Source organism: Corvus brachyrhynchos, unplaced genomic scaffold (assembly GCF_000691975.1).
Source record: "Corvus brachyrhynchos isolate BGI_N302 unplaced genomic scaffold, ASM69197v1 scaffold59, whole genome shotgun sequence".
Lineage (NCBI taxonomy): Eukaryota > Metazoa > Chordata > Aves > Passeriformes > Corvidae > Corvus > Corvus brachyrhynchos.
In genome coordinates, this window is record NW_008246054.1 from 5,763,600 (window position 1) to 5,774,486 (window position 10,887).

Here is a 10,887-nt window from a genome sequence, read left to right on the forward strand (position 1 = left end):
GGCAGATCCCCCGCTCCGTCCCTCTGGAAGCCCTGAGCAGAAACCCCCGCGGGTTGCCCCAGCCGGGGCCCTTTGTGCTGGGGCCATTGGGTGGTTCCCAGGTTTCAGTTCTCCAGATGGGCTCGTGACCGGCCTTTATCCGTAGGGGAACCAGCGAAGTGCAGCTCTCCTTAGGACGGGATCCCTGGATCCCAGCGCTGTAACGGGACGATGCCGGTCACAGTGCTGGGCTCTGGGGAAATTTTCTCCTGCAGAACTGCCCCTTCACACGCAGGATCTGGGGTTTCTGCTGAATATATTTGAGTGAAAAAACATCCCACAGGCATTGGCGAGGCTGGCAGCAATCCCCCAGCTATCATAGTGAAAAAACACGGTGCTGCAGTAGTGCCACAGCATCACACAGAACCAACAGTGTGTCACAGGCCTAGTGCTTAAAACAAATTAAAAAGATACTTATTGCTTTCAGGTGTTTAAAGACGTTCCTCAGCAGTATTACATAATGTTATTACCCTACTAATATGCTTTTCAGTCATGGAGCAGTGCACAACTGTGAATCAGAAGGCATTTGGAGGTGATAGTATTCCCACATACAAATTTAGAAATATACTAATAAACAGAAGTGTGTTCCTTTTACTTAATTAGAACAGTTTTTCTAGCCTAAACATCTTGTAAGCAACTGCATAATTAATAAAAGGAACTCATCAGAAAATTAAAAATTTGGACCTAGCTTAACTGACTTGAATTAATAAAGCCTTAAACAAATACAAAACCTTTGAATATGCCCCTGTTGTTAATAAAGCAACTGCATTTGATTAATAAAAACCCTTCAGGAAACCTGATGCTATTTAGAACATGGTCCAGGGCCTGTTTAGTGTTTAAGCAATTATTTTAATTTGACTGTTCATTCAGTGGAAATACTGGAAAGGGGAAAATCAAACTAGTAAGTGCAGACTGAGTTCCAGAGGAGCAGGGACATTTCCACACCTTCAGCAGATCCGGCCCAGCAGGCGGGATCCGGGCTGTGTTTGGCTCCGTCATTGGGGAGGTGCTTGGGCAGCTCTGGCTGGGACGGTGGCTCCAGGGGTCCTTTGCCCACCACGCACTCGGGGTTCATACAGCGGCTTCCCCTTAATTCCCTCAGGTCTCAGACCCTTCAGGGGAGGCAGAGGGAGGGCAGGGCGCAGTTCAGGGATGCTGGGGAGCTGGAGTTCCCCAGCCTGGAGGGAAAGGGCTGGCTCTCAGCTCCCGGGTGATACCAGAGGACGTGTCCCGGGCTACCCAGCATCCCAGCCCATTCCCCGGGCGTGGTTCAGCTGTGTCCCGCAAATCCTGCGAAGAGAGGGGGCCGGTACGTGGGATCAGCAGTTCCTGCCCATTCGGCAACCCCCTGTCCCACGGGAAGATAAGTGTCACAACTGGGACCACGACGTGCCTCTCCAGCCCCTCCAGGGTCCCGCAAGGCACCATCCTCCCCTGCTGCCGAGCGCAGGTCCTGCCCAGGAGCCGGCAAGGGGCAGTGGCACCGGCCCGGGAGCTGCGCGGACTCTTTGGGGATTCCCGGAGTGAGGCGGGGACTTAATCCGGCAACCCCTGTCCTCCACCATACCCGAGAAAGGACACTCCCCTGGAGCACATTCACGCGGAGAAGGTGATGACCAAGAAAAAGTCTTAAAAGTTTCAATTTTTAATCCAGGAGAGGGAGGACATTAAGCATATATCTTGTTTCCCGGAGGAAGCAAGTGTCGTGTACCAGTCACTCGTGACATCCCCTCACTCTTCTCCATAAAGGAGAGGCAGACACTGTCCACCTCACCCATGAAAGATGATGCCGAGTTTGGGACTAAAAAACTGATTGTTTTGAAAAAGACTCTTAGAAATGGTAACATCAAGTAACAGTTAAATGTACTTTAATTCCTTCAAACAGAAGGATAGCTTGAAGGTACAGCAGAGAAATTATTTCATTGATTTCATTCTCTTAAAAAAAAAAAAACCAAAAAACAAAAAACAAAACAAAAAAAACCAAACCAAAATCAACATGGCTTCAAAATTCAGGAACAGTATCCAATAAACAAAGTACTATCCTTATGCACCTGGTTTTAGTGTGGTACAAAGAGCTTACAGATTCAAATGAATGTCATAAATGACTGAGAAATCGATTCAGATAATGCTTGTTTACAGGGACAGAAACTATGTTGACAAGTATGAATAAGTACACAGATAATCTCTTTAAAAACCCCAAACCTTTCTAACTGTATTTACACACATGGATGTATTTGTTTCCTTTGGCACTAGAAATTACAGACAAAAGATTCCATTTTATAGCAATTAAACTTTAAACTTAAATATAACCTTTGAGATAGTTAGGTCATATAGCCCCAGCACAGCAGCTTCACCTTTATTAAATTGCTGCCAACTCTATGTTCTAACCCTGGAAATTCAGGCTAAAAAACCTGAAGTCAGCTTCCACCTGTGAAAAATTTCACATGGCAGGATTAACTGGATGTGAAGAGCTCAAGCAGTGAGGAATTAATGATAGACAGATATTTAATAAGAATGAACCTCCCATTATTATCCAAGGTGGATGTCTCTTTAAAAGCTCTTTATACATATATAAAATAAACAGTAAAAAATGGACACCCATTACATGTATTCAGCCAAATTAGACATTAAGTGAACAGTCAGAGCATACGATGGCCAGCTGTAGTACTTCTTCAGCACTGCAGAGAAATGTGTTAATCCCTAATCATTTCCATGCTAGAAAAAAAAAAAAAAAAACCACTTAACTAATATGGTTTATTCTTTTACCATGTCAGTTTACTCTTTAGCCATTGCCAGAAGTAAACCCTCAAGTTTCACAGCAAATTCAGTATTATCAGTACAGTAGCAAGTATTTTGGCACCCTGTAAAATCCTAAAGAATGCGCAAGAAAAATCTCTTAAGTAGCATTTAATTATCCAGACTTCTCATTTCTTGTTCCTGGTATTTGACTTTACAGAGCCTGAACCTTCGATTACTTTCAAAACAGTTTCTATAGGTTTTCTGCTAGTAACCAACAGGGATGGAACAAAAATGGCACAATATTTTTCCTAAAGCATTCAAGACTAGCAAAAGATTATTTTCCTTGCGGAACTACAATTAGGACTACATAAAAATTAAGTAATGAGGCATCATGGCAAGTAACAGCACATCGACCCTCTACCACAACAGGAAGCTATTTTCAATCTTACAACAAAAAGGAATCAAATTAAAAAGACACTAAAATTTATAGGACTTCACAGGTTTTGTTCCTTCTCTCTCTAGATGGATGGTAAGAAACCATTACTGATCAACGTTGTACTTGGCTCTGCAAAGCAGGATGAGGGCAGAAGCTTTTGTTGAGATGGAATAAAGTACATGGTTGTCTTATTTTTGCATTGATTACATGAGACTGGACGTTGCATTGTCTCTGATAACTGGATTGAATCCAAGTTGGACCACACACTTACAGAATGTTTTCCCTCACACATGTTATTTGTGCACGTCTCAACCAGACATTGATCTTGTTCTGCCAAGTGCATTCTTAAGCATCAAAAAAAGCTGAATTTGACTACAGCAAATTCTGTGAGGAAAAGGAATCAGATAACAAAGTCTTCCCAGAAGACAGTCTTTTCTACACATCCAAAGAGCTGTTTGAATTTCAGATGAGCTGATACAACATTTTTTTTTTTTAAATATTTCAAAAGCAAAGCATGTTAAAACAACTTCCATTACATTTTGTGGAATACCAGTTCCAACAACCTCTTATGTGAAATTGTTACAAGTTTCTCAAATGCAGTCTCTTAAAATGAGAGTACAGTGTATCTAAAGCACATATACATGCTGCTACCAAGGAAAAAAAGCAGTGAAGTAGCAACTTTTTATACATGAACTTTACTAAGAATCTTGCTCTTTGAAATAGCCCCCAAATTAGCTTGCAATTAAGATTTGTGTTCAACTGGAAAGACTTACAAAATCACCCAAATATTTCAAGACAACCCCTTGGTCTTTTTATTCTGAGCTTGCATGGTATTTTCATGCAAAATGATATAATGGAGATACAGTACTGCAAATTACTAAGGATTCTACAAATCAAGTGACTTTCCTTTTTGCAAAACATGAATATACACCTGTGTCTTCACACACAGCACACGGCCCTACAGCGAACTCAAAAGTCAGCGTGCAGTAGGAACTGCCAAAGGAAAGTTTACAGGTACTGAAACAGCAGAAACTACATGAACTGGTTCAGTCCACGCAACCACAAGGCTGCATTGCACTATCGAAATACTGACCAAATGCCCCCAAAAATGCCAAGAAGCTACCAGCAAGTTCTAAATAGGATATAAAAACTGTTTCTTTCAGTGAAGACCAACCAGCCCCTTTGTGTACACATTTAGTTTTATTGTAACAAAGCAACTTGTACACTTTAACGTTTAAAACTGAGCATCTTTCTTTCCTTTCCAGTGAAACAAAAAAAACCAAAAAAACAAACAAAAAAAAACCAAAACAAAAAAAAAAAAAAGAAAAAAAAGAAAAAAAGAATTTAAAAATAAACAAGAACAAAATTACAATAGAGAATGTCAATTCCAAATAAGATCCTACAGGTTCTGCTGATTCTCCATCAAGTGGCAGGGCTCAAAGTCATCATTAGGAGAAGATTTTATTTTAAAAGTGTCATCTTAAACTGCAAGGATGTTTGTTAAACATCACAATTAAACATGCCAAAGGAGAAGAAGCCATGTTGTCAAAATGCCCACTTAACCCACCCAAACATCTGAAACCCACCCCGGCTGACCTTCTATAACCCCTTTTTTATTTTTATTTTTTTTTTAGTTTTTTCTTTTTTTTTAAACAAGAGAAAGTAGACAGATACATGTTGGTAAATGCTAACTGTCCATATTCACATAGAGACACAGTGTAATCTCTGAGCCCAATATACAGAGAAAGAAGGAAAAAAGCTAGATTCTATGCACTACTACACAGGGGCCTAGCACTCTTCAGCTTCCAGCAGAGTGAAGGGAGCAGAAGGTTTTCTTTTTTCCCACAGAACATGGTGTGTTGAATTCATAAACAGTTTTTGTTTTGAGACAGAAAGGGATAAAAATGAACTTGAAACAGAAACTGGTAGATTCTTTTCCACTGTATTCTGCTCAAGGTACTTGCCCAAAATAAATTGTGAATTCAGGGTGTAGAAGAGAGAAAAAGAGACCTCAAGAGAACAAGGCGACTGAGCACAAGAAAAAAAAGACAGCAACTTGCTCCCAGGGACTGGAGAAAAATTAAAAAGGTAAAAAGGGGGTTTGGAATCCATCAGTGTTCAATTAGTCATCTTCTCCTTCATCCTCCTGTTGAAAGATAAGCAACAATTAAATATTTCTAATCACTAAACTTCAGATAGCAAATGCAGTGACCAGACCTTTTTACAGTGTTACTCATGGTGCTATATGATCATCTCTTCCCCTCTTCACTAAATGATAGTAACACTTGCCCTGAGTGCCCAGCTAACCACACAGAAATCACTCACTACCTGGGTGTCCCAAGGAAAACACATCAGAGGTTTGAGAAACCATGACTTAGAATCACTACAAGTACTGACATGAGTTTAACATGTGGAAAGTGAAGGGGTCATCTTTTTTCCCCTCATTTTTAACTCTGAAGAACAAAATGCTTCAACTTTCACATGCCAAATTCTAGGTTACAAAATAGAGCCCAGAACAGCCCTCCTCTCACTCCAAGTAGTTTGTGCTGCTGTAAGTCAGACACACCACGCCCAGTTGTGAGAAACAAAGACATTATAAACTAAGTTCCCATCAGCCTGGATGCTGACCCTGGAATCCCACTTACTACTAAAGCAAATTTCTAATTCCTGAACCCAACAGAAAGTCTTAGCTAGGCTGGCCATAAGCAGAAATAAACCAACAAGTGGGAAGGATGACTGGATGCATCAACAAAAGCCATTTATATGTAAAGCATTGCTAGAATCCTCAGTAATTAAGTAAGAATTTTGTCACATTAACATCCTAGTTCTTCTAGAGCACTTCCCCTACAAATTTTCTGAAACTATGTACTTCCACTGTCTCTCATATACACAAACATACCTATTACTACTCTGAAACCACTCAAGTTAATGTAGTGACAGTTCTCTTTCTCCCCTCCAAACACCTTGGGGTGCAGAAAAGAACCGGTTCACCTTTGTCACAATGGCTTGGTATTCTTATAAGATCCCTCTCAGACACCAGATGAATGGCATGAAGGGCAACATTACTCACCTCTCCTTCCTCTCCCTCATCATCATCTTCATCTTCCTCCCCCTCATCTTCATCTCCTTCTTCATCAATATCCTCTAATCCTTCCTCCTCTTCATCATCATCATCATCCTCCTCTCCCTCCCCTTCTTCATCATCCATATCAGGAACCTTAAAGACACATTTGCAACATCAACTACAGTGATCAAATTCACTCTTATTTTCACAGTGCTGTTGTGGGTGCAGATGCCCTGCTCAGGGCTGTACCTACCAAGTAGTACTGTAGGGGATTGGGCCAGATGTCATCCTTGATGACTTCTCCTAGTTCGTCAGCCCCTGCATCAGAGTGGTCAGTGAACCAGGTGAAGAAGCTTTCCGGCTCTTCATGCTGCCTCTTCCTACTGGCCTTGTTCTGTGTCTGGCTTGAACGTTTTGTCAGGTCCTGAAAAGAAAGTTAAGAAGTTCCCTAAAGTCATCTTTCTATGGCATTTTTCTTTTCCTGAAAGCACCATTTAAAAATGTACTTGCCTAAACAACCCTAAGAAGTCACTTTCCCCTCCCTCTTTGAGGGTAAGTTTGTAAAAAACATCTCAAACCCAAACAACTGACAGAAGATACTGCATTTCTCATCAACATGAGAGAACAGTAAACCCACTTGTTTCTTTCAACTGGAAAGAATGGCCTCCACTGGAACACTGAAAATTCACAGAATCTCACATCTGATTTATGTTTCCCTGTCTCAGGGAAACACAAGTGTGACAAGTGTTTAATGACACACTGAACTCTCAAGGCCTAAATGCCACACAAAGTAGCTGTAATTGCAGTAACTACTACATAACACCCAATTTAAGAAAGTCTCCACACCTCTAAGCTCTGTACTCATTTGAGACCTGCCCAGGCCTTTTTGCCTAAGATTTCCCACTTTGAAGTCTTCAGGCCACTCACTGTAGTTAAGTGGAAAAAAACCCCACACAAACTGCTAAAACACATGGTCACAAGAACACATGTAAGGTCTTTATCTATCACCTTACCCCAGAAGTATAATAAGTTTGCAACAATCTTTTTTTAGGTCTGAAATTAAATAAATTATTTCTTTGGCCATATGGTTACACCACACTTCTGGTGGTTTTTTCTCCTGACAGAATGACAACATTTATAGGTTTAGACTGTTTAAGGAAGAACAGTAGCAGAATCCACACTGATTTAGTGGTGTACAGTAAAGTTCACTCAACTGGTCTGTACAGGAATGTAATTTCTCGTAGAAAAGTTCTAGTACTCCATATGTAAAACATTACATTTTCTCCTTGGTCTGAGAGTGATAAAACAAACAGCAATGTAACTGCAACCCTCAGCTCTACTTTTAAATACTCAGTTCAAAATCTTCAGGATAACACCGTAGTACTTTTACAGAAATGAACAGCAGTAAATTAATGATGCTTGAACACTGCCTGGGTGACAGGTATGCCCACGTTATTGTGGCTGCAAATTCTACAAAAGATGTGGCACCTGGAAATGAAGTTGAGGAAATAGAGGAGAAAGTAAAACAAGATCACGCACTGCTATCTGATCCCCCAAAACCTGTTGTCCTTGGAATTCCTCATTTAACAGTTATTTTACATAAACAACACACACAGTCTAGATCCTGGCCAAGGAAGAGACAAGCTAATGCAATTGGTAATATTTTCACTTGGTCACACTTATGCTCTCCCAGATGCAATACAGACCTTTCCAGATTTCCATTTGATCTCAGTTGATTTTGAAGATGGGTCTCCACTTTCATTGAGGTGAAACTCTTTGGAGAGAACTTTATTTTCAAAGTAGGGATTCTCATCAAAATACTGCAGAGTGGAAAGCAAGAGTTAGAACCCACAGAATGGAAACACACGTATCAAGTCAAACCTGGCACTAAACGGGTAACTGCAAAGATTTAAGTAATAAACTACAACCCAACATGCAATTACATTAAAAAAATGACATTAAAATCACAAGTGAAGGAATCATTGAAAGTACTTACAAAATCTATTCTGTAACCTGATTTGATGTCTTCAAATTCTGTCACCTCAACTCTGGTCAAGTAATGCAGTGCTTCCTCATCCTCTTCTCCCAGCAGTGCAGATACTGAGAGAGAAGGAGGAATCCCACATTAACAAAGCCATGAAACATGCGTCAGGCAGGCAAAACACTGGAAACTGATAGCCAGGAAGATCTAAAAAGCAACACATCTGTCCAAGCCAACTTCTCACAGCTCTTTCTTTTCAATTTACCAGCCAACAGCCTACCCACATATACCCACTCTTCCCTCTGAAACAGATTTTCATGCATGTGGTTTGCCCAGTCTAAGCAGTCTACAAATTTTTGTAGAAAGCTTTTTGTCAAGAGTCCCAAGGAGCTCACTTCAAAACAAACTAGAATAATTTTTTGTTGGTTTCTTTTCACTTAAAGTTCCCAGTGAATTGAATAAAGTGGGAAACTTGCAATTTAAAATGCAGAAAGATATTTTAGGATTAAAGTATTTTAGTAAACAAGATGTTCCTTTGGTCAACAAGTGCAAGACAGAAAAAGCTTTAAAAATGCAACCTAGGACAGAAAGGAAGTGTTTTGTATGCTTAGTAACAGCTCTACAAGACCCTCAGAGCTTCAAGACACTCACATAACAAGCAAGCAAACACTGAATTTACAGGGGAAGAGAAGAGGGCTCTTAAGAATGTACCTTGTGGGTGGTTGACAAATGTTGTTACCCAGAAATTCGGGATTTTGGCGATCAATTCTGACCTCTTCTGGAAGAATGGTTGGCGGAGTTTGTTGTATTTCTGTTCTACTTTCAAAATTTCCTCACTGGCTTGTTCATTCAGTCTGTAATAGAAAGAGCCATGTTAACCACAGGGAGAGAACTGGGATCTAAGGACACATCAGAGCAGTTCACTAAAAGCTGAAAGGGTTTGATAAGACCAGTCTGCCATATTCTGCAGATGACGTATCCCAAAAACCCCAGAAGCTCAACACTGTAACAACTTATAAGAAAACACTCTGCCAGAAGCAATCTCACTGGTCTGAATGGAACCTTCTAAACACCTTGAACATTTTTCAGGGATGGACCTTTATTTATGCAAAGCAAAGCAGTGTTTAACCTCTTGAACATTCTGTCTGCATAAGACCTGCAGATGGGTAACACAGCCCTACCACCTGCTCCCTCTAACTTCTGGGCAGGCAACAAAGCTACAGCAAAGCAATTCTGCACCCTGTGCAAGTAAAATCTGAAGCCTTAAAATTGAATTGTTGTTGTAAAAAGGCAAAGCTCTGATACTACAACAGCGTCACACGGTCACAGCCCCAACAGTCACCTGCAGTCCTTGTAGGACAGTGGGCATGGAAAGAACATGCAGGCAGGGACTGACACAGAACCCACAGCCCCAAGAGCTTTGGCATACAAAATTAACATCTCAGAGACATTTTCTGTGTATTATTCCACAAGCACATGAATATTATAATAAAAGTGTATAATAAAAGCTGACTTTTCAGCCAAGTGTTTGGTTCTACTTGCTAACAGGGAAATACTTTAGCCAAATAGCTTACACATTAACTTGAGAAGCCAGTGGGAAATACATTTCTATTATCAAAAATACCACAATTAATTAAAAATTTTTAACTCAAGTTCTACCTCTTTAATTATACACAATTAAGCAAGAAACCAGGACACTTCTTTGTTATTTTAATGCCTCTAATCAAGTCAGAACACAGGTATATCTTGGTGGAGTTCAAAGACAGTAAGTACTACTGCGTGCTCACTTTACTAAACACTTTCACTTTTGTCAGTTACATTTCAATTTCTGCTAAAATATTTTAAAAATTAGATAGTGTTTACCTGTCTATTTCATTCTGTACTTCATCAATGTGTTCAATTGCTTCCTGTTGCTCTTTTTCTGAAAAACAAATGAGAACGCATCAATATCCCTTCATTCACAAGCCCGACAAATCACCTGGAGCTTCTCTTTAAAGCTACTGATCTACTGTAGAAGTTCTCAGGTATTTCTATTAAATGTCACAAGACTTACAAGGCCTCAAAGCTCCAGCTTTACAGGGTGTGCTGCAGTTGAAGTGCACCAAAGTTCGACAAAACAGCCCTTAAAGTGAGTTCACCCCTAGAAACCACAGCTCACATCCCGCTACACAGTTTTATAAGCCAACTTAAATCGTAAGTCAGTAACAATTTAATTAAAAAGCTGGAAGCCACACTTGCTACGACCAACACATTTGAAGGAACGTAAAGTAATTTACAGAGCACTGGAACATCAATAAAAATAGCCTATCTGGGCACATGCCACCTTCCAAAAACCGAAAAGACCGTTCGAAGGGACGATTACAGATGAACGAGACGCGAAAGCCGCCGTTTGGGAGATATTTTCTAATGGGCACTTCCCCGGACCAAGTTTGGCCGAGGCCTGGGTTACGGAGCGCTGTTTACCCACCACGCGGGAGATGAATGAGCGGTAGCGGGAAGCGGCTGGAGCGGAGCAGCGCCCGGTGCGCGTTCCGCACGGTCCGTCCCGCGCTGGGAGACAGCTCTACCTCTCCTCTCCTCTCGCGGGCGCGGGGGACGCACGTGGGGAAGGCGCTGCGGCCGGGGCCA

General features: G+C 41.0%; 1 protein-coding gene across 1 annotated transcript; it reads right to left on the reverse strand.

The window, feature by feature from the left end:
- Positions 1-1,890: 1,890 nt before the first annotated feature.
- Positions 1,891-10,202, reverse strand: SET (SET nuclear proto-oncogene; the record flags this gene model as incomplete). The annotated part of the gene is made up of 7 exons (XM_008642253.2): positions 1,891-5,360; positions 6,285-6,431; positions 6,532-6,702; positions 7,985-8,098; positions 8,275-8,378; positions 8,971-9,113; positions 10,123-10,202. Coding segments are annotated over 7 exons (783 nt in total), but the record flags the coding sequence as incomplete, so codon positions are not given.
- Positions 10,203-10,887: the final 685 nt, after the last annotated feature.